Source organism: Oncorhynchus nerka, linkage group LG3, assembly GCF_034236695.1.
Source record: "Oncorhynchus nerka isolate Pitt River linkage group LG3, Oner_Uvic_2.0, whole genome shotgun sequence".
In the NCBI taxonomy this organism is placed as follows: Eukaryota; Metazoa; Chordata; class Actinopteri; order Salmoniformes; family Salmonidae; genus Oncorhynchus; species Oncorhynchus nerka.
Window position 1 is genome coordinate 59,105,073 of NC_088398.1, and position 25,424 is coordinate 59,130,496.

At 42.9% G+C, this 25,424-nt stretch overlaps 2 protein-coding genes across 2 annotated transcripts; both read left to right on the forward strand.

The window, feature by feature from the left end:
* The first annotated feature begins 84 nt into the window (after positions 1-84).
* On the forward strand, positions 85-6,921 carry LOC115111611 (mediator of RNA polymerase II transcription subunit 4). Its single transcript, XM_029637852.2, has 7 exons — positions 85-217; positions 1,429-1,495; positions 4,655-4,825; positions 4,973-5,030; positions 5,133-5,219; positions 5,461-5,592; positions 5,751-6,921. Exons 1-7 carry the CDS (start codon positions 123-125, stop codon positions 5,921-5,923), a joined length of 783 nt encoding a protein of 260 aa, XP_029493712.1. The 5' UTR covers positions 85-122; the 3' UTR covers positions 5,924-6,921.
* Positions 6,922-7,092: 171 nt separating this feature from the next.
* Positions 7,093-25,019, forward strand: LOC115111616 (succinate-CoA ligase ADP-forming subunit beta). Its single transcript, XM_029637866.2, has 11 exons — positions 7,093-7,213; positions 8,007-8,193; positions 14,483-14,582; positions 14,675-14,837; positions 15,479-15,607; positions 16,103-16,241; positions 18,116-18,277; positions 18,408-18,550; positions 20,858-20,978; positions 21,994-22,082; positions 22,674-25,019. Exons 1-11 carry the CDS (start codon positions 7,130-7,132, stop codon positions 22,746-22,748), a joined length of 1,392 nt encoding a protein of 463 aa, XP_029493726.1. The 5' UTR covers positions 7,093-7,129; the 3' UTR covers positions 22,749-25,019.
* Positions 25,020-25,424: the final 405 nt, after the last annotated feature.

Sequence of the window (25,424 nt, forward strand, 5' to 3'; positions counted from 1 at the left end):
TTTAGTATAGCTAGATGTGGCTCCGCCTCTTTCTCTTTTTGATGTAATGACCAACAGAGGGCGAGAACCGTCGCTCCCAAGCTTTCTTTCCGGACAACAAAATATTAGCTCAATTTCCTGTCATGCGCAGTGGCGTGGCAACAACCATGGCGGTGGCTGACAAATCTACAAAAGAGCGGTTATTATTGGTATTGGACGATTTAGAGGTGTTATCCAGGTACGAAATTATTATTTTCTCAACCTTTAATAATTGTTTTTTTTAACAGCCATTCAAATGATCTAGATTGTCGCTAATTCAAAATTGCCTTTGCCTACGTTTCTTGTTCTGAGTGTATTGTTAGCGACCTGAGTAGTACCAAAGATTTTTATAACTAAACCAAGAGAGCACAGCGTGTCGTTTCCAATGGGAACAAATGAGCCATAGTGGGCATACTAGGTAAGGAGGGGTGCAGAGCAAGCACGAGTTAGTGAGATCCTATTGGCGCGTTCTAGCGTCATCTGCATATTTCCGTTAGGGAACGCCTGTAAATTGCGCGTGTGCAATAACTCTTTAACAACTATATTTAAAAATAAATACAAACTTTTGCAAAAGGTAAAGTCTACAAACCTTAGTCCACTCTGTTTATAACATATTCTAGTTTTGGGAATAGAACTGTATTGAGATCAAATGATTTATCGATTTCGCCCACAATCCATCTCGTTCTATCTTCTCCCACTGCCCGCCCTTGGGCTTCATCTCACTACCATAGGTGAGGGGAAACGCCAAGCGGATGCTTCAAATGTATCCATCCAGTGAAATATCTGTCTCATTGTTCTAGCTGTGGTTGTACACTCAGAACCAGGGTCCGGTTTCCCAAAATAATTTTAAGACTAAGTTCATTTTAGAACCATAGTAACATTTTAAGGCTAAATTCAGTTTAGGATTCTAAGATTAATTTATACTTAAGATGCTTGTGGGAAACCGGTCCCAGAAACGTAGGCATTTATAAATGGGTTGGATTTATTGACTGGACAACCTGGTCTCAGAGTATGTTGTATTATTCTGTAAGTAAATTCGAAACACTCCATATTGTATATGTGACGTTTCTTATGTTATGTATTAATATGTGAATGTCCATCACCCATTTATGATAGACATTTGCGTATTACGCCCGACAATCCCCCACCTTTCATTTTTACCTTAAGTAACCATCTGTCTTATGACCATATATCTGAGATACGTACAGAATAATATGAAATGCTCTGAGACCAGGTCTGAATGGATGGTCAGGAGGACTATATTAACTCATCTTTGCAAACGCAATGTTCAAGTAACTGATTGGCAGTAATTTATTATCTGGTCATTTTCTCTGTCAAGTATTGTCTTTCAAACTGAGAAGTTCTGTTTTCTCTCCATGGAAACTAAACCCAATATTACTCATATTTCAGGGAATTGATAGAGATGCTTGCACTGTCAAGGAGCCAAAAACTCCCTCAAGGAGGTGAGGACACTCAGGTAACAGGCTAACCCGAATAATGGACTAAAGGAGCTTAACGTTACTCCGTAGGACCTTAGATATTCTGTTTAAAGGCAAATTGGCTTTGGAAACCAAAACAGCCAAATAATCTAAACGTGAATCAATTGTGGTACGGTTCTAGAAACATAAATCCCGTTACTTTCATATCACGTAAGAACTATTTCACAAATGCAAAATAGACACAGTTGCAGCCAACAGTATTTTTCAGTAACAACACGTTTGTTGTGTCCGTCTTCCAGTTTACACATGTTCGTAGACGCAGATGTCTAATTAGCACAGATTGTCCACTCTGTCTTCTGTCTGTTTTCTGTAAAAAAGCACTAACACTGAGGGGGTTTGATTAATCTCGCCCAGGGTACACTGGGCAATGCATGGTCACTTCAAGGGCTAGTAACAGGCATCTGATTTAGCATAAAACTGCATAATGTGTTAAATATATAGACAGGTTGGTTGTTTAGCAACAAAACCGACACGTGTGCAACTACGGGGCATAACAGACGAATTTGGCTTAGATTGACAACATGTAAACTATATTTAGTTTCCAATGTTTATTGAAAACATAAATACATTTGCACAATGGGTACTTGTTGTCTCTCAAATACACTACATGCCAAAAAATATGTGGACACCCCTTCAAATGAGTGGATTCAGCTATTTCAGCCACACCCGTTGCTGACAGGTGTATACAATCGAGCACACAGCCATGCAATCTCCAGAGACAAAAACTGGAAGTAGAATGGCCTTACTGAAGAGCTCAGTGACTTTCAATGTGGCACCGTCATAGGATGCCACCTTTCCAACAAGTCAGTCTGTCAATCTTCTGCCCTGGTCAACTGTAAGTGCTCTTATTGTGAAGTGGAAACGTCTATGAGCAACAACTGCTCAGCCGCGATGTGGTAAGCCACACAAGCTCACAGAACGGAAGCGCTGAGTGCTTTAGCGTGTAAACTCATCTGTCCTCGGTTGCAACACTCACTAGCGAGTTCCAAACTGCCTCTGGACGCAACGTCACCACAAGAACTGTTTGTCGGGAGCTTCATGAAATGAGTTTCCATGGCTGACCAGCCACACACAGGCCTAAGATGCTCAATGCCAAGCATCTGCTGGATTGGTGTAAAGCTCGCCGCTATTGGACTCTTGAGCAGTGTAAACGCTTTCTCTGGAGTGATGAATCACGCTTCACCATCTGGCAGTTCGACGGATGAATCTGGGTTTGGCGGCTACCAGGAGAACGTTACCTGCCCCAACGCATAGTGCCAACTGTAAAATTTGGAGGAGGAATAATGGTCTGGGGCTGTTTTTCATGGTTCAGGCTAGGCCCCTTAGTTCCAGTGATGGGAAACTTAACGCCACAGCATACAATGACATTCTAGACGATTATGTGCTTCCAACTTTGTGGCAACAGTTTGGGGAAGGCCCATTCCTGTTTAAGCATGACATTGCCCCCGTGCACAATGCGAGGTCCATACAGAAATGGTCTGTTGAGTTCAGTGTGGAAGAACTTGACTGGCCTACACAGAGCCCTGACCTCAACCCCATTGAATGCCTTTGGGATGAATTGGAATGCCGACTGCGAGCCAGGCCTAATTGTCCCCCAGAGTCAGACCTCACAATTGCTCTTTTGGCTGAATGGAAGCAAATCCCCGCAGCAATGTTCCAACATTTAATGGAAAGCCTTCCCAGAAGAGTGGAGGCTGTTATAGCAGCAAAGAGGGTGACCAACTCCATGTTAATGCCTATGATTTTGTAATGGGATGTTTGATGGAATGTGTCCACGTACTTTCAGCCATGTAGTGTACATTTGGGAGGGGGGGGGGGGGGGCGTACATTTGGGAGGGAGGGGGGGGGGGCACCCTTGTCAAATTGAACAGTAATCTGCACCGCTGTCATATATGTTCCATAAAATAAATGTTTATTTTCTAATTAGTTTTCATTGGGAATGCAGATTAAAGCATTTTTTTTAATCAAAAACAATAACTTTTGCATGTGAAAACACAATCTTACTTTGTACTACACATGCTTAATTACGTCACTTTTGTTTTAAGCCGACATTGTCCTGGGCTTTGAACGGAGCACCTGGCTCATGCCAGGAGGCAGCCCAGCTCCAAATCAAATGCAGTCAACTTTCAGCCAGTGCGAACCCCTCGCTGATATGAAAAACAGGGTCCTTATTCTTTCAAAACTGTATCGCAAGTGATGCGTGTTAATGTTCAGACCGAGCGTTGGGGGTCTTAAACTCCCCCGTACAGAAGATGCCGTCATGACTCTTATGTGTAATGTAATGGAACTGAGAGTCAGGATCAAGGGCTAGTAACAGGCATCTGATTCAACATAAAACTGTGCAATGCGTAGTATGTAGACAGGTTGGTTGTTTAGAAAAAAAAGACAAGGTTGGCTAAGATAGTTGACAACATGTAAACTATAATTCGTCTCCAATGTTTATTGAAAACAAATACATTTGCACAATAAGCACTTGTTGTCTCTGAAATACATTGTTACAGTTGTGGGTTAGCTAGTGAATTTTAGCCATATTAACATAGATGTGATATCAGTCAAAACAAGACATGATATCAAGAACAAGATGAAACTAGCTGAAAAAAGCCACTTATGATTCCCCACATAGCTAGCAACAATGACAAGAAGTAGCCATCTGGCCATTCAGAATCACAACAGCACACAGACTTCTGCCCCATTGAAGCGTGCACATCATTTTCGTGATGTCAACTAACCCGTCTATACCTTTTTAAAATTTTTATGTAGCAATATCGCTAGGGTAGCCTAGTGGTTAGAGCGCTAGACTAGTAACCAGAAGGTTGCAAGTTCAAACCCCCGAGCCGACAAGGTACAAATCTGTCGTTCTGCCCCTGAACAGGCAGTTAACCCACTGTTCCTAGGCCGTCATTGAAAATAAGAATTTGTTCTTAACTGACTTGCCTGGTTAAATAAAGGTAAAATAAAAATAATAGTCACATAATTAAATGTACACTATACCACTAATAAAATGTAGTTCTTATTTTACATGTATTGTGAAATAGGTTTTTGAGTCTGCCTTTTCTCCATACAACTCTGACTTAATAGTAGTCTATACATTGCAATAAATGTCAGAAGTCTAAATGGATGTGTTTTGCTGTGGGCAGATCCTGGAGCTGCTGGTACAGAGAGACAAAGAGTTCCAGGAGCTGATGAGGGTGGCACAGGAGCAGGGCAAGGTGCACCAGGAGATGCAGGTCCTTGAGAAGGAGGTGGAGAAGAGAGACAGCGACATCCAGCAGCTCCAGAAACAGCTGAAGGAGGCTGAACATATACTTGTGAGTACAGCAGAGCTGAGGACAAATGAGAAATCCTAAAGAGACTATAAAATGGGTCACATTTTATTAACATGCAATTGGAACAAAACAGCACTTTGTTTCTGACTTTGATTGAACCTAACCTTTTTACCCAAACCTCTCTTCTAGGCGACTGCTGTATACCAAGCAAAGGAGAAACTGAAATCTATTGATAAGGCCAAAAAAGGTGAGCCTGATTTTTCACAGCATTCATCTGAATAGCCGGAGAACTTTATGATAAATACTACCAAAGATAATGCATGGAACTAAAAGTACTGTTGTCTTTCAGGGAGCATCTCCTCAGAAGAGATCATCAAATATGCCCACAGGATCAGTGCCAGCAATGCAGTCTGTGCCCCTCTCAACTGGGTACCAGGTATGTCCTGTTTCTGCCCATTTGAGCTTCTGTTATGCTGTCTTCGATGCCCTCTATTTTTCAACCCCCACCCCCAGCCAGATCCTCCTACCCTTGCATGTTCCTTCTCTCCAGACTGGAAATTCCTCTCAGTACTGATGGGGAATATTTGAACCTCAGTCTCTGTCATAGCCGTCACTTGCATTCACAATACTACTGTAATTACTCTTCAATCAACTTCATGGCATATTCCTTATAACAGGTGATCCGCGTAGACCTTACCCCACTGACCTGGAGATGCGCAGTGGATTGTTGGGTCACATGAGCAACCTGCCAACCAATGGCGTGAATGGACACCTCCCTGGAGATGCACTGGCAGCTGGGAGATTGCCAGGTATGCATTCGGTTTGTGTGGTTCCTCCTTTTGACAAATGGAATTAACTGTTTTTTGTCTTCTCCTGGGATCTGTGTGTTTTGATATGTTTCTGTGAAATATACTGTAATACTAACCCTATCACTGTTTAATTACTCTTTCTTACCTCCCTTCATCAGATGTGCTCACCCCCCAGTACCCCTGGCAATCATCAGATGTCTCAGTGGGCATGCTCCCCCCTCACCATGGCAACGACTTTGGGCTGGAGCCCCCCGGCCACAACAAGGAGAACGAGGACGACGTGGAGGCCATGTCTACAGACTCATCTAGCAGCAGCAGCGACTCGGACTAAGTGTGTGTGTCTGTCTCTGTCTGCCCATTTGTGTGTGTATATCTGACTCTGATTTGGGAATTGGACACACCCAGTACCTCGTAGAGCCAGCTATCCATCACACCCATAACATTTACGATAAGCATCAGTTGATACAGGGTTTGCTATCCGATATAGCAAACAACTACATAGAATCCAGAGAATATTGAGAGATACTCATCTCATGGTTTTGTTTTTCTCTGACCCTCTCTATTACCGGCTTGTTGATGAGACATTTGTACAACATTATCTGTGATCCCCAATGTAATATCACCAGCTCTCTCTAAAGTCCACTGTTTCAGTTCAGGGTGTATTCATTAGTCAGATTCGGTAATGGAAAACGGTTAGCAATGAAAACAATTGTTTCTATTGACAAATTTGGGTAGGTCCCGCCCCGTTTCGTCTGGTTCCTAGAGTAAAGGTTTTCGTTGCAAAAGACAAAATGTTTTGCAAAAGACAAAATGTTGTGCAATGGAATCCGACTAAGGAATACACCCCAGGGAAATGTCTGGTACTACGTGACTAATAACAGACATACTCCTTTCGTTTGCTATCAGGTTCCCCTTTATTTGTTTCTTTGCTGTTTTTTTTTTTAGACTGGCAATGGGGAATAGTGTTGAAAAGTACATGTACCTTTTGTGTAGGAAGGAATATAACAGTATTTCATAAAAAATAAAAATAAATGTTTTAATGTTGCTGATTCGAACCCAAGTGCTCCTTATCATCTCTGTTATTGCTGAAAACATATCACCAGGAGTGGATTTTGAAATTGTAGTTGCACTTAACTGAATTTTTTTGCTTTTCTTTTTTTTCCAAAAGTAAAAACTGCTTATTTCAGGCAAGATTCATCAAGCACACCTTATGTTCTTTATATTGAAAAACTGCATATTAATTGACTGACTTGTTGCTCCATGTGTAAATAAGGCTGTATATATTGTAGTTTTTTTCAGGCTTGTAAATAAATACAACTTTTGAGTAAATACTTTGTGTGGTGCTGATATTCTTGATACAATTTGACAGGACATTGTATAGTTTTAAGTATGCGCAATGTGGAGTTGACTTGACCATATGTATTTATAGCCTTGTCTTCAAATTGTAAAGACCATGGAACGTGCACCAAGCCTGTGTAAGGGGCACTTGGTTTACTACGCATGCGCCCAATTTATTGTTCGCTTCAGGGAAGGAAACATGGCGGCGTCCCTGATTTGTGGCCGATTTTCGGCTAGCCTGAGAAATTCTGGGGCCAGATCGACACTTACCACTGCATCCAAGGTAAGTGTGCATTGGGGAAAAAATGGCACGAAATCCGGCTGCCTGTAGCTGTGATTATTATTTTGCTGCCCCATCTTCGACGTCCAAAATTCCCCCAAAAGAGACAGGGTCATATTGACATTAGCTCATAGCCATTGAGGCTGCTAGGAAACTGGCTATGCTAGCTACCTAGACATTCCTAATGTTTATCTCACTGTCTAGCTAGTTACTTTCACTTGCTAGCGATGGCAAAATTAATGTATTCATAAACAACTAAATTTATTAAAAGACAAGCCATTTTGGGGGTTCAGGGATTTGCGTTTGCTAACAAGGTTTTCCGCTCACATAGTTCTAAACACAGTGACCTCCAACACCAAAGCGCCGACGTCAGAACGGGATGAATGGAGGCTATGCGACATCGAGGCTGTCGGAATCTGAGATTTAGCTAAATAGGTTAGCTACAATAGCCAGCTAGCTAACTGTCCAATTTATAAGAGTTAGTGGGCCTTTTATACATTCGAAAAACGTTTTTGGTGTCGATTCAATTGACGTCCAAATGACATGTTTGATGTATTTCTCTTTCATATCCGCAAACTTCCACTATTGACAAACGTTACTCCACATTTATGTTGTGTGCATCTGTGTGTGCCCTTTTGTATGGATGTAGCTATTTTCATACAGTGTTCTTGCACAGACGATGTACTCCCCCTGACATGAGTAGGTACTGTAATTTCACTAGTGTTATTGTACCCTCCTCTCCCTATATCACTTTCTCTCTCCTCTATCCCATTCTCACTCTACTCCCTCTCTCAAGGTGCTGGGTGGTTCCTCTGGACTGCTTGGGCCTCAGCAGCAGTCCCCCCACCTGCAGCAGCAGCAGAGGAACCTCTCCCTGCACGAGTACATGAGCATCGGTCTGCTCAAAGAGGCTGGCGTCTGTGTGCCCGAGGGCAAGGTGGCCAGCTCACCCGATGAGGCCTACTCTGTTGCCAAGGAGATTGGTAAATCCATAGCCTAATAGGATGTGGGCAAATAAATTGCAGTAGAGTCAATTGGGGATAAACACTTTGAATTGACAGTAGGCCTATATTATGTCAGACCAGGTAGTAGTGAGTCTATGTATGTCAGACCAGGTAGTAGTGAGTCTGTATGTATTAACTAACCAATCTTCTTTGATGTTTGGCTGAGTCAGGTATTGTCTGAGAGTGGGATGTATACTGTAATCTAGGGATGCCCCAGTATCATTGTAGTGCAATACTGAGAGCAAGAGTTCAAACGACAGTAGGGCCGGGACGATACCAGGATCGCAATGCTTGTTAGTGTCGTGGCATGGAAACTAAACACAAAGTGGATTTGACTTCTTTAGGAAAACAGCCCTAATGTTGTCTGTCAGCCACGGTCACATTTATTTTCAAAAGCTGTAGCACACAATATTTTACATACTGCAGGTTTTTAAAGGACTAAAGAGTTTGGTCTGCTTCGTGTTTTAATTTTTTCCATGGAAAAAAATATTGCTGTACTGGTATCGTCACAGCTCTATAAGACAGTGCAGTTTAGGGCTGTCCCCAACTTATACTTTTTTTCTGTATTTTTTTAGCTTACGAGCTACGATATCTAGGGATGGTTCACTGAGTGCTCACATCCCAAAATATACACATTTCACCTGACATGACCATTACGCACATTACACATGGTGGGTGTGGATTTTTTAAAATTTCAATTCACTTTTGCGCATAGTCAATCACAGTGGTGGGAAAAAGTACCTAATTGTCATACTTCATTTAAAGTAAAGATAATAATAGAAAATGACTCAAGCAAAAGTGAAAGTCACCCTGTAAAATACTACTTGAGTAAAAGTCAAAGTATTTGGTTTTAAATAAACTTAAGTATCAAAAGTAAATGTAATGACAAAAATGTAAAGTATGAATAATTTCTAATTACAAATATTAAGCAGACCAATAGGCACAACTAAATGTTTTAAATTTACGGATAGCCAGGGGTACACTCCCAACACTCAGACATAATTTACAAACGAAGCATTTGTGTTTCATGAGTCCGCCAGATCAGAGCCAGTAGGGATGACCAGGGATGTTCTCTTGAATTAGACCATTTTCTGTCCTGCTAAGCATTCAAAATGTAACAAGTACTTTTGGGTGTCAGGGAAAAGCACAGTATTTTCTTTAGGAATGTAGTGAAGTAAAAGTTGTCAAAAATATTAATAGTAAAGTACAGATGCCCCCAAAAACTACTTAAGTAGCACTTTAAAGTATTTTACACCACTGCTTAATCATAATCAGAGTTACACTACATGACTAAAAGTATGTGGACAACTGCTCATTGAACATCCCATTCCAAAATCATGGGCATTAATATGGAGTTGGTCCTCGCTTTGCTGCTATAATAGCCTTTGTTATTTCTGGGAAGGCTTTCCACTAGATATTGGAACATTGCTGCGGGGACTTGCTTCCATTCAGCCACAATAGCATTAGTGAGGTCGGGCAATGATGTTGGGCGATTAGGCCTGGCTCACGGTCTGCATTCCAATTCATGCCAAAAGTGTTCAATGGGGTTGAGGTCAGGGTTCTGTGCAGGCCAGTCAAGTTCTTCCACACCGATCTCGCTTTGTGCACGGGTGCATTGTCATGCTGAAATAGGAAAGGGCCTTCCCCAAACTGTTGCCACAAAGTTGGAAGCACAGAATCGTATAGAATGTCATTGAATGCTGTAGCATTAAGATTTCCCGTGACTGGAACTAAGGGGCCAGCCCAAACCATCAAAAACAGCCCCAGACATTGTTGTTCCTCCACCCAACTTTACAATTAGTACTATGCATTGGGGCAGTAAGCGTTCTCCTGGCATCTGCCAAACCCAGATTCGTCTGTTGGACTTGTGAAAAATTCTTACACAGAGACACTCAAAAGTCAATTTTTTATTTATTTTTTTTACCCCTTTTTCTCCCCAATTTTTGTGGTATCCAATTGTTGTAGTAGCTACTATCTTGTCTCATCGCTACAACTCCCGTACGGGCTCGGGAGAGACGAAGGTTGAAAGTCATGCGTCCTCCGATACACAACCCAGCCAGCCGTACTGCTTCTTAACACAGCGCGCATCCAACCCGGAAGCCAGCCGCACCAATGTGTCGGAGGGTACACCGTGCACCTGGCAAACTTGGTTAGCGCGCACTGCGCCCGGCCCGCCACAGGAGTCGTCGCTGGTGCGCGATGAGACAAGGACATCCCTACCGACCAAGCTCTCCCTAACCCGGACGACGCTAGGCCAATTGTGCGTCGCCCCACGGACCTCCCGGTTACGACAGAGCCTGGGCGCGAACCCAGGGACTCTGATGGCACAGCTGGCGCTGCAGTACAGCGCCCTTAACCACTGCGCCACCCGGGAGGCCCAAAAGTCAATCTTAAATGAATCATTGTTTGTCAGAGCGCTGGAGAGGTTCCAACCAACTCAATGCACCACAGTACACATGTCAATCAGGAGCTCTCCCTGGGCAGACTCAGCAGTTGTCTTATATAGAGCTATACACAGACAAGTTATTTTTGCATGATTTAGAATAATTCATTAATCATTATCGTTTTGTTTTATTCATGTGACAGACCAACACCCAACACAAGGCTTCTCCTCTTTAAACTGAGACCTTGAAACTGATAACTTTCGTTAGTTCTCGAAAAGTCTCAGCGTACTGCCAAATTGCAGCTATTGATAAGTGGGGATTTGTACGGTTAGCCACTTGCATGAACACAGAGATTGGTTTATAGAACAGCACATAAATAGGACTCAGAAATTATTTACAAGAAAAGCACCAACATTCAAATTCCCATTACAGACTGCCAGATGGTGAAGCACCGGAGAACACATTTCCACTGCTCAGGAGTCCAATGGAAGTGAGCTTTACACCACTCTAGCCGACACTTGGCATTGCGCGTGGTGATCTTAGGCTTGAGTGCGGCTGCTGGGCCATGGAAACCCACTTCATGAAGCTCCCGACGAACAGATCTTGTGCTGACGTTGCTTCCAGAGACAGTTTGGAACTCGGTAGTGAGTGTTGCAACCGAGGACAGACAATTTTTACGCGCTATTCGCTTTCCACTGCTTCATTGGACTCTGGAGCAGTGGAAACACGTTCTCTGGAGTGATTAATCACGCTTCACCATCTGGCAGTCTGACAGACAAATCTGGGTTTGGTATATGACAGGAGAACGCTACCTGCCTGAATGCATAGTGTCAACTGTAAAGTTTGGCGGAGGAGGAATCTGGGGTTGAGGTCCTTCATGGAAAGGGTTTGTCGATCGGTGTGGACGAACTTGACTGGCCTGCACAGAGCCCTGACCTCAACCCCATCGAACACCTTTGGGATGAATTGGAACGCCGAATGTGAGCCAGGCCCAATCGCCCAACATCAGTATCTGACCTCACTAATGCTGTTGTGGCTGAATGGAAGCAAGTCCCCACAGCAATGTTCCAATAAACAAGGTCAACTTACTAAACTACAATGTGTATTACCATGAACTTCAAATAGGCCTACCGGTAGACGTTTATGTGTTAAAATAAATATGTGGGTGAACTCCGATTGCTGGTCACAGTGAAAAAGGCCATGCTCCCATTACTTTCAAGTGCTTTTTTTTTAAGGTGGGTAAATGCCGATTACCTTACACTAGGCCTACACCACTGCGGGTAGCCTATCCTCTCAGCCAAGGCCATTTTAAACACATGAACACACACAGAATAGGTATCCTACATCCAATTTAATACATGAGTTGAATCAAAGCACATTTTACACCCTAAAGTTGACCATAATTCATGAGTTAATGCTTGTTCACAGATTGTGTGACATAAACCACTACCTTTCTTTCCTTACATTAAGGACATTTATGAGTGTTTGTCATTATTAAGCATTTTAATGAAAATTACAGCATTGACTTAAACCCTGTACGAATGATGGATCTTGAAGATCTCTGAAAATGCACTGTAAATGAAACTATGCCTACGTAAAATGTAATGATGGTTCGCTGTGAAAACCGTTCTCATGGGCACATAAATCCCAAATAATGGAGACCTATGTCATTGCGAAATCGAATGCTTCTAACCCAAAGAGTTAACTGTAGGCCTACTTTCATTCATGTAAACTTGTTGGATGAATTGGATGTGCAATGGTGTCTAGCTATAGACTAGTTGTCTAGTGACATCATCAATCATCATCAGCTGATCCAGGAAAGAAAACAAGTATTGATAGAAAATAATGACGCTAAATAAATGCTACTACTTCTGGCTGCGGATGTCACGGAGAATGCGTAGACCTGAAAAACAAAGCAATGAGCGCTCTAAACAATTGACTGACAAAAGCAAATAATGATAAATCAACAGATAAATCGAATGCATTGGAATAAAGGCTATTTTTATCAAATTTGAAAATATGCCTTCAAAGGATCTATGCATGAAGGAGCTGAGGCCGAAATTCAATTATTTATTTATTTTTAACCTTTTTTTAACAAGGCAAGTCAGTTAAGAACAAATTCTTATTTTCATTGTCATTGGCGGCCTAGGATGGGTTAACTGCCTTGTGCAGGGGCAGAAAGACAGATTTTTACCTTGTCAGCTCAGGGATTCGATCTGCAAACCTTTCGGTTACTTTCGGTTCCAACGCTCTAACCACTAGGCTACCTGCCACCCCCATTACTGGATGGACAGGGACCATGACAGAGAGCTGGGGGTTTCATTGGGAGATTTTCATATTTACCACTGTAAAACATATTTACCACTGAATTTTAAACAAATAGGAGAATGGTTAGATTAGCATTATTTTAGGGGAGCTGAGCCTCCCCCTTTGCACCCCGTAGTTCGCACCATGATGTACAGTTGAAGTCGGAAGTTTATGTACACTTAGGTTGGAGTCATTCAACTATTTTTTTCAACCACTCCACACATTTCTTGTCCTAACCGACTATAGTTTGTTAACATCTACTTTGTGCATGACACAAGTCATTTTTCCAACAATTGTTTACAGACAGATTATTTCACTTATAATTCACTTTATCAGAATTCCAGTGTGTCAGAAGTTTATATACACTAAGTTGACTGTGCCTTTAAACAGCTTGGTAAATTACAGAAAATGTCATTGCTTAAAAAGCTTCTGATAGGCTAATTTACATTATTTGAGTCAATTGGAGTTGTGGATGTATTTCAATGCCTACCTTCGAACTCAGTGCTTCTTTGCTTGACATCATGGGAAAATAAAAAGAAATCAGCCAAGACCTCAAAAAAAATTGTAGACCTCCACAAGTCTGGTTCATCCTTGAGAGCAATTTCCAAACGTCTGAAGGTACCACGTTAATCTGTACAAACAATAGTACACAAGTATAAACACCATGGGACCACGCAGCTGTCATACCGCTCAGAAAGGAGATGCATTCTGTCTCTGTCACCCCCGTGCACCGTGAAGCACGGGGGTGGCAGCATCATGTTATGGGGGTGCTTTGCTGCAGGAGGGACTGGTGCACAACACAAAATAGCAAAAGCAACAGTCAGTCAGGAAGTTAAAGCTTGGTCGCAAATGGGTCTTCCAAATAGACAATGACCGCAAGCATACTTCCAAAGTTGTGACAAAATGGCTTAAGGACAACAAAGTCCAGGTATTGGAGTGACCATCACAAAGCCCTGACCTCCAATCCTATAGAAAATTTGTGGCCAGACCTGAAAAAGCGTGTGCGAGCAGGAAGGCCTACAAACCTGACTCAGTTACACCAGCTCTGTCAGGAGGAATGGGCCACAATTCACCCAATATATTGTGGGAAGCTTGTGGAAGGCTACCTGAAACGTTTGACCGAAGTTAAACAATTGAAAGGCAATGCTAACAAATACTAATTGAGTGTATGTAAACTTCTGACCCACTGGGAATGTGATAAATAATTGTCAACAAAGTGGTGAATTGGGAGCAAAAACAGTGAACGGGCCTTCTTGTTCTTTACTACTATTTATTAGCCCAGCACCTAAGTTAAGGATGTGCGTATGACCACAAACTTTTCTAATGAGTAGGACTAAACTATTCACTAAGTACTCATTGCTAACACAATTTGTTTGGTGGTGAATACAGATTAACTTGACAGCAGCAGTCTAGTCATTTAGGGGCTTATGAGTGCATGCTTCTGCTAAAAATGGTTGTGTTTGACCATGTTTTGTGTAGTTTGTTTCATACACATTTTCTTTGTGTATAAGTGGAATGTCCGGCATATCTGTAACAGTTACTGTCGCTCTCTCTCTCTCTCTCTCTGTGTGTCTCAGGCACCAAGGATCTGGTGGTGAAGGCCCAGGTGTTGGCTGGAGGCCGAGGCAAAGGCACATTCGAAGGAGGCCTGAAGGGAGGAGTGAAGATTGTTTACTCGTGAGTGTCAGCGACATCTCCTTTCAAACTGCACCCACATTTCTACTCTGTCTGACCATGGCAATGTCAATTCTTCTTCACCTCTCTTACAGGCCAGAGGAGGCCCGGGACATCTCCTCTCAGATGATTGGCCGTAAGCTGTACACCAAGCAGACAGGCGAGCAGGGCCGTATCTGTAACCAGGTGTTCATCTGTGAGCGCAGGTACCCCCGTAGGGAGTACTACTTCGCCATCACCATGGAGAGATCCTTCCAGGTGAGGCCATTCTCCGCCTCTCAGGTGACACCGACAGATTGGTCAGTTGTGTGAATCTTGATTTAAGAATGTTGTTGGTGATGTTACCACTAGATGGTGTAGTGGTAAAGGACATGGGTATGGACATGTTGGAAATGCTTGTGCTCCATGGGACTTGGTTGTCCTGCTGTAAAGCTGTATGCAGTTAGTCTTTTCACTCAAAAGGTTAGAGATGCCAGTTGTCATTCCAAATGGAACTTTATTTGTCACATGCGCTGAATACAACAAGTGTAGACCTTCCTGTGAAATGCTTACTTACAAACCCTTAACCAACAGTGGAGTTCAGGAAGAGTTAAGAAAATATTTACCAAATAAACTAAAGTAAAAAATAATCAAAAGTAAGACATTAACATAACAATAACGAGGCTATATACAGGGGGTACTGGTACCGAGTCAATGTGCGTGGATACAGGTTTGAGGTCATTTGTACATTGAGAACTTGATGACCGATGGATCAATTCAATCTTTTGATAAATTTGTGATATTGCTGTGAGAATTATGTTCCATTAATTTGCTCTGTTTCAGTTTGATTGCCACTTGCCACTCAATGACGGTGTAAAATTATTGGTACTAATAATCTATCGGACCCTCCCTCTGAACAGGGCCCCGTGTTGATTGGCAGCTCTCAGGGGGGTGTGAACATTGAGGATGTGGCGGCGGAGAATCCCGACGCCATTGTGAAGGAGCCAATCGACATCATGGATGGAATCAAGATGGAACAGGCGGTTTCGGTACAGTTGGGATCGGGTTGTAAAAATACCTAGTCAGACAAGACAAAAAGCGCATGTCAAACTCTTGATTTGTAGCCATTTTGGAGCACGTTTAAGCAAATGCTTGTGGCAACATTTACTGTATATTTATATTTGGTCTGTCTCAAGTTTCTCTCTCAAGAGAAGAGCCCTAGAAGCCTCAAAAGGCCTCAGAATCTTGTTAGTTATCCCTTCACGCAGTGTCTTTCAAAGTCAGGGTTGACTTTGATACAGTCTGTGATGCTCATTCAACATGCCATCTCACTACATGTCACATGTGCCTGCGGTGTTTCCATGAACTGACACATCCTGTCTCTCACATTCACTCACATACCTCTTATTGTATTTTGTTCCTCCTCTCCCTCACGTCCTCTCACCTTCAATTGAATTCAAAGTGTTTTACAATCTGGAAATGCATTACTTAGTGTTGCCAAAGTATATATTTTTTCGGTCTCTCTCCACTTTCTCTTTCTCCAGATTGCCACGAAGATGGGCTTCCCTGCTGCTCTGATCGGCGACGCAGCGGCTAACATAATCAAGCTGTACAACGTCTTCATGAAGTACGATGCCTCCATGCTAGAGATAAACCCCATGGTGGAGGACGCCTCTGGCCAGGGTACACACACATACTTGCTTTTCGTTCCCAGTGATGTTGTTCGACACGCAAGTGTTAAGTGCTGGGTGAGAGAGTTGCCAATCAGTGTTAAAATCTTGGTTGTAGGCTTCTCCCATCGATCTATTACTCACTGTCAATCATGCTCACTAATGCACTCCCAGTGAACAATCATCGTGTGAATCGCAGTACTTTTAAGTGATGGGCCAATAAGGCAGCTAAACCCAATAGTACTGAAGGAATGAGAGTGTGTTTTTGCACAACCAACTGTCATCACCATAGCCATATATGACAGAGTATGGTGGCTGATGAGGGTCAAGTAAGAGGCACTATTTTAGCTTTGAAATGCTTATATGTACTTCTAAGGACTTTGTGGTTATGGACTGAATTTACCAACCCCAAAAGAAGATTTGATTGACAGCAGGGATTGCCAATGATGGCCCTTTGACGCTACTACGTCAGCAAACCATACTTTTGGTGATATAGTGTATCTGTACACCACTTCAAATTAGTGGTTTTGGCTATTTCAGTGACACCCTTTGCAGACCGGTGTATAAAATTAAGCACACAGATATGCCATAGACAAACATTTGCAGTAGAATGGCCCGTACTGAAGAGCTCAGTGACTTTAAACTTGGCACTATCATAGGATGCCACCTTTCCAACAAGTCAGTTTGTAAAATTTCTGCCCTGCTAGAGCTGCCCCGGTCAACTGTAAGTGCTGTTATTGTGAAGTGGAAACGTCTAGGAGCAACAACGGCTCTGCCGCAAAGTGGTAGGCCACACAAACTCACAGAACGGGACACTCACTACCGAGTTCCAAACTGCCTTTGGAAGCAATGTCAGTCAGCACAATAACTTTTCGTCAGGAGCTTCATGAAATAGGTTTCCATGGCCGAGCAGCCGCACACAAGCCTAAGATCACCATGCGCAATAACAAGCGTCGGCTGAAATGGTGTAAAGCTTGCTGCCATTGGTCTCTGGAGCAGTGGAAATGCATTCTCTGGAGTGATGAACCACGCTTCACCAACTGGCAGTCCAACGGACAAATCTGGGTTTGGCGCATGACAGGAGAACGCTACCTGACCCAATGCATAGTGTCAACTGTAAAGTTTGGAGGAGGAGGAATAATGGTCTGGGGCTGGATTGGGCTATGCCCCTTAGTTCCAGTGAAGGGAATTCTTATGCTACAGCATTCAATGCCATTCTAGACAAGTCTGTGCTTCCAACTTTGTGGCAACAGTTTGGGGAAGGCCCTTTCTTGTTTCAGCATGACAATGCACCCGTGCAATAAGTGACGTCCTTATAGAAATGGTTTGTTGAAATCGGTGTGGAAGAACTTGACTGGCCTGCACAGAGCCCTGACCTCAACCCCATTGAACACCTTTGGGATGAATTGGAACGCTGACTGCGAGCCAGGCCTAATCATCAGTGCCCGACTTTATTAATGGTCTTGTGGCTGAATTGAAACAAGTCTCTGTAGCAATGTTCCAACATCTATTAGAAAGCCTTCCCAGAAGAAGGGAAGCTGTTATAGCAGAGAAAGGGGGACCAACTCCATATTATTGCCCATGATTTTGGAATGAGATGTTCGACGAGCATGTACTGTATAGCCATGTAGTGGTCTGTCTATCTTATCTATACCTCAACCCACTGAACCCAGATTCATCCTTGACATGTACAGTACAGCCAACAAATGTTACACAGTAAAGCGACGTCACCTTGGACCAGTTATAACAAAAAGTTCCCTCAAAGTATAAATGGATATCTGCCGCTGGGTTGTGTCGTAATGAAGTTACAGGGTCATTGGTTTTGTCGTCCAATGATGATGCCAGCCATCTTTGGCTCAGCCTCTTTCTCTTGTGTTCCTCTAACAGTGATGTGTATGGACGCCAAGATAAATTTTGACTCCAATGCGGCGTATCGCCAGAAGAAGGTGTTTGACATGCAGGACTGGACCCAGGAGGATGCCAGGGACCGACAGGCAGCCAAGGCTGACCTAAACTACATCGGCCTGGATGGATCCATCGGCTGTCTGGGTGAGTGCCACAACACACCCACCACTGGTTCACTGCACCACACACCTAGCTTTGGTTCACTGTATTAACAGTAGTGATAGACATATTTTGTTATTTGTGTATTCATTCTATACACTGTGTGCGTGTGCAGTAAATGGGGCTGGTCTTGCCATGGCCACCATGGACATCATCAAGCTGCATGGTGGCACTCCCGCCAACTTCCTGGACGTGGGGGGCGGAGCTACAGCCCACCAGGTGATGGAGGCCTTCAAACTTATCACCTCCGACAGGAAGGTAAGGACTGAGAGTGGGGGACACTTGTCACTGTAACTAGCATTTCTCATCTCTGGTGGTCATTGAAGAACCATTAAGCTGCAGTAGGTATTCACTGTGGCACAAGCAGGCACAGACATGTCACGTATTCCACAGGCCTTCACCCTGACCTCTAACCCCTGACCCCAACTGGAACGGCATGGCTGGGTATTTGGGTCATGAGCAGCCTGCATCTTATACTAATGATGTTTTGATGGGGGGTAGTGGTAGGGATGAATTAAGAATTCCTGATGTTTGGACCTTCATGAAGGTTGTGGTTATACAGTTGAAGTCGGAAGTTTACATACACTTAGGTTGGAGTCGTTTTTCAACTACTCCACAAATTTCTTGTTATCAAACTATAGTTTTGTCAAGTCGGTTAGGACATCTACTTTGTGCATGACACAAGTAATTTTTCCAACAATTGTTTACAGACATTATTTCACTTATAATTCAATTTATCACAATTCCAGCACAGTCGACTGTGCCTTTTAAACAGCATGGAAAATTCCAGAAAATGATGTCATGGCTTTAGAAGCTTCTGATTGGCTAACTGACATCATTTGAGTCAATTGGAGGTGTACCTGTGGATGTATTTCAAGGCCTACCTTCAAACTCAGGGCCTCTTTGCTTGACATCATGGGAAAATCAAAATAAATCAGCAAAGACATCAGAAAAAAATTGTAGACCTCCACAAGTCTGGTTCATCCTTGGGAGCAATTTCCAAACGCCTGAAGTTACCACGTTCATCTGTACAAACAATAGTACGCAAATATAAACACCATGGGACCACGCAGCCGTCATACCACTCAGGAAGGCGATGCGTTCTGTCTCCTAGAGATGAACGTTCTTTGGTGCGAAAAGTGCAAATCAATCCCAGAACAACTGCAAAGGACCTTGTGAAGATGCTGGAGGAAACCTATACAAAAGTATCTATATGTACACAGTAAAACAAGTCCTATATCGACATAACCTGAAAGGCCGCTCAGCAAGGAAGAAGCCACTGCTTCAAAACCGCCACAAAAAAGCCAGACTACGGTTTGCAACTGGACAAAGATGGTACTTTTTGGAGAAATGTCCTCTGGTCTGATGAAACAAAAATAAAACTGTTTGGCCATAATGACCATTGTTATGTTTGGAGGAAAAAGGGGGAGGATTGCAAGCCGAAGAACACCATCCCAACCGTGAAGCACGGGGGTGGCAGCATCATGTTGTGGGGGTGCTTTGCTGCAGGAGGGACTGGTGCACTTCACAAAATAGATGGCATCACGAGGAAGAAAAATTATGTGGATATATTGAAGCAACATCTCAAGACATCAGTTAAAGCTTGGTCTCAAATGGGTCTTCCAAATGTACAATGACCCCAAGCATACTTCCATAGTTGTGGCAAAATGGCTTAAGGACAACAAAGTCAAGGAATTGGAGTGGCCATCACAAAGCCCTGACCTCAATCCTATAGAAAATGTGTGGGCAGAACTGAAAAAGCGTGTGCAAGCAAGGAGGCCTACAAACCTGACTCGGTTACACCAGTTCTGTCAGGAGGAATGGGACAAAATTCACCTAACTTATTGTGGAAGGCTACCCAAACATTTGACCCAAATTAAACCATGTAAAGGCAATGCTACCAAATACTAGTTGAGTGTATGTAAACTTCTGACCCACTGGGAATGTGATAAAAGCTGAAATAAATCATTCTCTCTACTATTATTCTGACATTTCACATTCTTATAATAGTGGTAATCCTAACTGATGTAAAACAGGGAATTGTTACTGGGATTAAATATCAGGAATTGTGAAAAACTGAGTTTAAATGTATTTGGCTAAGGTGTATGCAAACTTCCCACTTCAAATGTATAAGGAAACTTTTCAGTAGACGCATCTCCTAGTAGGTGTGTCTTGACAGACATGTCTGGAGATACCTGTAGGATATCAGTAGGAGGGCCCATTCTGGGGGTGAGGTTTAACACTGGTGGAAGCTATGGGGTGACATTTATCTGGGAGATTTTAAATGGGGGATGACTTAAGGGAATACCTATGGGCGTACACATGCTAGTGTACATAGCCTGAGGTGTGAGGTTTGATAGCTGGTTAAAAGCTCACTGGTGGTAGATTTGTGGGTAATGTTGATGCTTATGATTCTGTTGATGCTATAGGATTTTTAGGTTTTGGTTGTTAATGGTCCTTTATGGATTTGTGATCATGCTTTGTGATTGCTTGGCTTTGTCTTGTTCTACAGTCTATATCTTCAGTCATGTTTTCATGGTCAACATCTCTGTTTGTGGTCCTCAGGTGCAGGCCATCCTGGTGAACATCTTCGGTGGCATCATGAGGTGTGACATCATTGCTCAGGGCATCATCATGGCTGTTACAGACTTGGACCTGAAGATCCCCATTGTGGTACGGTTACAAGGTAAGATTGACCTCCCTCGTGGAGTCATTGGCTACAGCACTGACATTTTGGCACGGTCACCCAGTGACACACACAGTGGGCCGGGAGAGAAGGAAGGGGTGACACCAGGGCAACAATGGAGCGTGGCCTTTTAAAGATCAAAGAGCAAGCTGCCTGTCAGGTTTGGGCTCTTCTACTACTTCCACCCACACACACACACACACAACCTGTGCTGTGGGACCCTGTAGCTCCCAGCTTTATTCCAGATGTACTAAAATAGATTGTGTATTTATACAGAACTCAGTTAAACTAAATGTAATTGGACTAAAATGATTGCCTTCACAAACAAATCATAGACTTCTATTTTACTGTATGTCTTCTTGAGCTATTTTTTCCATTCATGCAGCAGGGATCATCAACTAGAATTTTTCATTTTTCTTGAATGGTCGATTGGGGGGGCCGGAAAATATCTACAAATAATTTGTAGACTGTAAATGGACCTCGAGGCCCTAACAGGTGTAATATTTAACCTTCCTTACATTTTTATACAATCACATCTCCTTTATTATGTGAGGGAATACTTAGGAACAGATTTCCAAAATGAAAATCACATGTAGCCGATTTCCTGATGTTTTTAGTCTTTTTATATGATTTATTATGATGAACTAAAACCAGTTGGGGAACCGTATGTAATGTTCAATGCCTTGCATGTATTGAGGCTCTTTCTTCTGCAAAATGTCCTTATCAATAATGATAAATGTAATCTAGACCACATTTATACCAAACACTGTCAGCGACTTACATGAGCAGTTAGAGTTAAGTGCCTTGCTCAAGGGCACATTGACAGATTTTTTTTTTTACCTAGTCGGCTCAGGGATTCAAACCAGCGACCAATGCTTTCAACCACTAGGATATCTGAAAGAATATAATAGGACTGAAATTATGAAATAGCAGATTAAAAGCTATATAAAAGAGAACCAAAGAGCTTTGGAAAAGATAGAGGCTAAAGAGAGACTGCTGCTCTGCTGTGTTTCAGGATCCAGAGTGGACGATGCCAAAGCTTTGATCGCTGCTAGCCCACTGAAGCTCCTGGCCTGTGACGATCTGGACGAGGCCGCTAGAATGGTGAGTCACACACCTCTCCCCCTTTCTCTACCCAATTCAGTCCCTCTAAGCACCTTGGGCGTTGTATGTTTGGTACAGTAGGTCTATGTGGAAACTAAGGAATGTCATGCACCGTTTGAGGGTCCAGAGTAATGGGGTTTGTTTGAGACAAGGGGCACCAACAGGGTAGTGTGGGTGTCCATTGGAACTGTCAGGGTATAGTGACAGTTTAAATGCAGCTCATCGCCATCCTGCCTGGCTGAAGTGACACAGCCTGAGTTTTATGGCTTGGATTTCTGGTGGCGCTAACAGCAGTGGCATTCAGAGCAGAGGCCCCCTTCCTCTTATCTCTCCCTCAACCTCTAGTCTGGCTTAGCTCTCACTGACTCCCACCATCTCTCTCCCTTGTTTTTGGGGTGATCTACTCCAGAGATGAGCATCAGTTAGCCAGCACAGTGGCAGCTTGGCATGACCACCTAATGGAAATTGCAGCCCCTCGCAATCAAAACCTTTTTTTTTTAGCTTTGTTAGTTTTTTTGTACTCGTATTGTTCCCTGCCACTGTTTAGCTCTGTGTTTGTGTTAAACTATCCTCTTTCTCACTCTCTCTCAGGTTGTAAAGCTTTCTGAGATTGTGTCGTTGGCTCAGGAGGCTCATGTGGACATCTCCTTCCAGCTGCCACTCTAAGCCACGCCCCCTAAACCTCGACACCCCACCCCCAACCTTTCGAACAGCAAGAAGAGCCTCTCACTACTGAGCGAATACTCCAATACAACACGGCCCACCAACTTCTCTGTTAGTTCTGATTCTCTCTCTGTGGCAAGGCTCCAAAATACACATGTGCATACACACCACTAATGTGGGAATTTTTGCTCTCCTAATCTCGACTTTCCTCCCTCTCTGTTTTGTTATGTATGCCATGGCTAGTGTGTATTGTCTGTTCAAATGCAACACATTAACATGCTTTTTAGATCAGACACGGGGGCGTTCCTTCAGATTATTCCATTATTACTCGCTCTGTTTTCACAATGATTCCTAGTTACTTCCTCTTCCCCCACCTCTCTCCTTCAGCTCCCAGAATGCCTAGCTCTAGTCATAATGCACAACCCCCCCAACCTTGCTCGTTTCTTTGAGAGGGTGATAGAGCTATCTATTTACCGGTACATTTTGGGAGAATTTCTGCTGTCTGTAAAGGTACAGCTAATTCCCCTTAGGCTTCATTCTCCTGGATCACTTGGCTAGAGAGAGTTATGTCGCTGTCAGTCATAGTCCTCTCCCCTTTAAATCTCTTCCATCTGCCCCTACAGGAGAGGCTTTTACTGAGTGCTTCTGAGAATGAGAGATGAGATGGGGAAGTTGGCCACTATGCAGAATGTAGCTCATCAGAAGCTAGGGGATAACACTTGAGCTTATACATTGCTGTTAGGAGGACCTCCTTATGTCACTCATTTAATTTCCATGCAATTTTGAATGCATAGCTGGATAAAAGCTTTCTAGTACTCTCGTTTTGAACTAGTAAGAGTTCAATTCTTTGTGTGTGTTATCAAAACTACTACCTATCTGGTTGTCAGCATGTTTGTGTATTTGTCTCTTCCTTCCCTTCACTCTCCCCTATAAGAGCCTGCTACAGTGTGTGTTGTCTGCCACTATGTCATGGGGAAAACCTTCATATGACAACACAAATGGGTGTGTGCAGTGTCCTCTCAACTAAACTGTTAAAAGATTGTAATTAAGTCCTCTCCATATCTCTCTCTCCATTTCTATCTCTCTGTTACTCCCTAGCCCTCAGAACACAGAAACAGTTATTGTGAGTTGTCAAGACATTTATTATATCTTGTAAATAACGAGACCGCCGTTATCTTCTGTAAAATATTTATGCTTCTCTTGGGGAGTAAAAAAAAGAAAAAAGAAATGTTTCTTTTAGTTTTGTTGCACTTGTACGGTACTTACAATGTGAAAGTTGTCTGCATCTCGTATAGGCTGTTTGGCAACAAATGACAACAAAAGCAACAGAGGAATTCCTAAAGCACAAATAAATATAAAGACCAGGCTCATGTGATGCCAAATTAGGTTCTATACTGTGAGACATTAGCATAAGTGTTAGATTCTTACATTTTCTACATGCCAGACAGTACATGTATTTCAGTTACATAATAATAAGTCATTTTGGGTTCTATTCTAACCAATGGACGATAAAGTTGTATTCTATTCCATCTCCTAATCCACTGTGGATACGTACTATGTTAAAAGTCTAAAAACAGGATCGTGTCAGAGCAGGGTTACCTCCTGTTGCCAGCACCGTCTGTCTCTGTATGGCACATGTGGACTGTGGCATTGGTTTTGACACGCTTCAAGGATACATTCGCCTTGAGCATCCTTGAAGCCAGGGCCCACAGAATATCAGGAGCTAAAGGCTGTGACCCAGTGGGTTATCGCTGTGTGGGTGGACTGAGTTGGTATACACTGTACTGTAATAAGGTCTTGTGGGTCGCAAGGTGATGGGAGTTTGATTGCTGGAGACGATATTTTGCTTTAAGTACGTAACCGCCCCGTTGGATCCTTTTCCCCAGAGCTGAAGATTTGAATCACATTCTGCGCAAGTGTTTCTTTACCTCTACTTTACTCACACGTTTTTGTGGTGACCCTCCCTTCACATTTCTCCCTGTCGATCGTGAATTATAATTATTTGTTTTACCAGTGAAACGCCCATTCAGCATCTGAACGCCAACCATTTGATCTCAGTTTCATGGAGTTATGCATTTAGATCTTGAGTTGTATAGTGTTGTTTAGAAGCAGTCCACAGTTTTCTGAATGATGTTCAGTAAATACATTTTTAGAGCAGATGGTATTAAAACGGTAGCATACCTTCTGCTTTGTTTCTATCAAAGCACATATTTGGCCTAGTGTTATTCTCTGAGTTTTGGCCACGAGAGAGAAATACAATCATTCGCACAATCATCCTAAAATCTCATGAGTTTTTTGTTTTGTTTTGTCTTGCAGTATCATTATACTATGCTATTGTATTTGGTTCTGTTATTCAGCTTTGATGCAACTTTATTCAACAAGCACCATTTGCCAGAGTAGCCTGTTTTCTAGGAGTAGAGCGCAGAAGCTTCGGGACCTTTAGCTGTCAGGAAGATGGGCCCAGAAAAGTCGGATTCGCAGCCAATGTTGCTGGACGTTTCTTTAAATGTTGAGAAGGAAGAGGAAAACGATGTAGAGTCTGTTATTGTTCACTTACTGCTTCAACACACACACACACCATTATATTTTTCCAGTGCTAGCAGTTGAAGACTGGACTGCCGGTCCCTGATATAAATATACTCTATATTTGTCCTTCATAAACCTGTTCATGCTCGGGAT

What these genes read in the sequence shown, in the direction of transcription:
- LOC115111611 (XM_029637852.2), top strand. Translation starts at nt 123, where the DNA reads ATGCGCAGTGGCGTGGCAACAACCATGGCGGTGGCTGACAAATCTACA. An exon ending in GATTTAGAGGTGTTATCCAG is followed by an intron (nt 218 to 1,428) that starts GTACGAAATTAT and finishes CTCATATTTCAG; the next exon opens with GGAATTGATAGAGATGCTTG. An exon ending in GGCAGCTGGGAGATTGCCAG is followed by an intron (nt 5,593 to 5,750) that starts GTATGCATTCGG and finishes TCCCTTCATCAG; the next exon opens with ATGTGCTCACCCCCCAGTAC.
- LOC115111616 (XM_029637866.2), top strand. Translation starts at nt 7,130, where the DNA reads ATGGCGGCGTCCCTGATTTGTGGCCGATTTTCGGCTAGCCTGAGAAAT. An exon ending in CTCTGTTGCCAAGGAGATTG is followed by an intron (nt 8,194 to 14,482) that starts GTAAATCCATAG and finishes TGTGTGTCTCAG; the next exon opens with GCACCAAGGATCTGGTGGTG. An exon ending in TTATCACCTCCGACAGGAAG is followed by an intron (nt 18,551 to 20,857) that starts GTAAGGACTGAG and finishes TGTGGTCCTCAG; the next exon opens with GTGCAGGCCATCCTGGTGAA.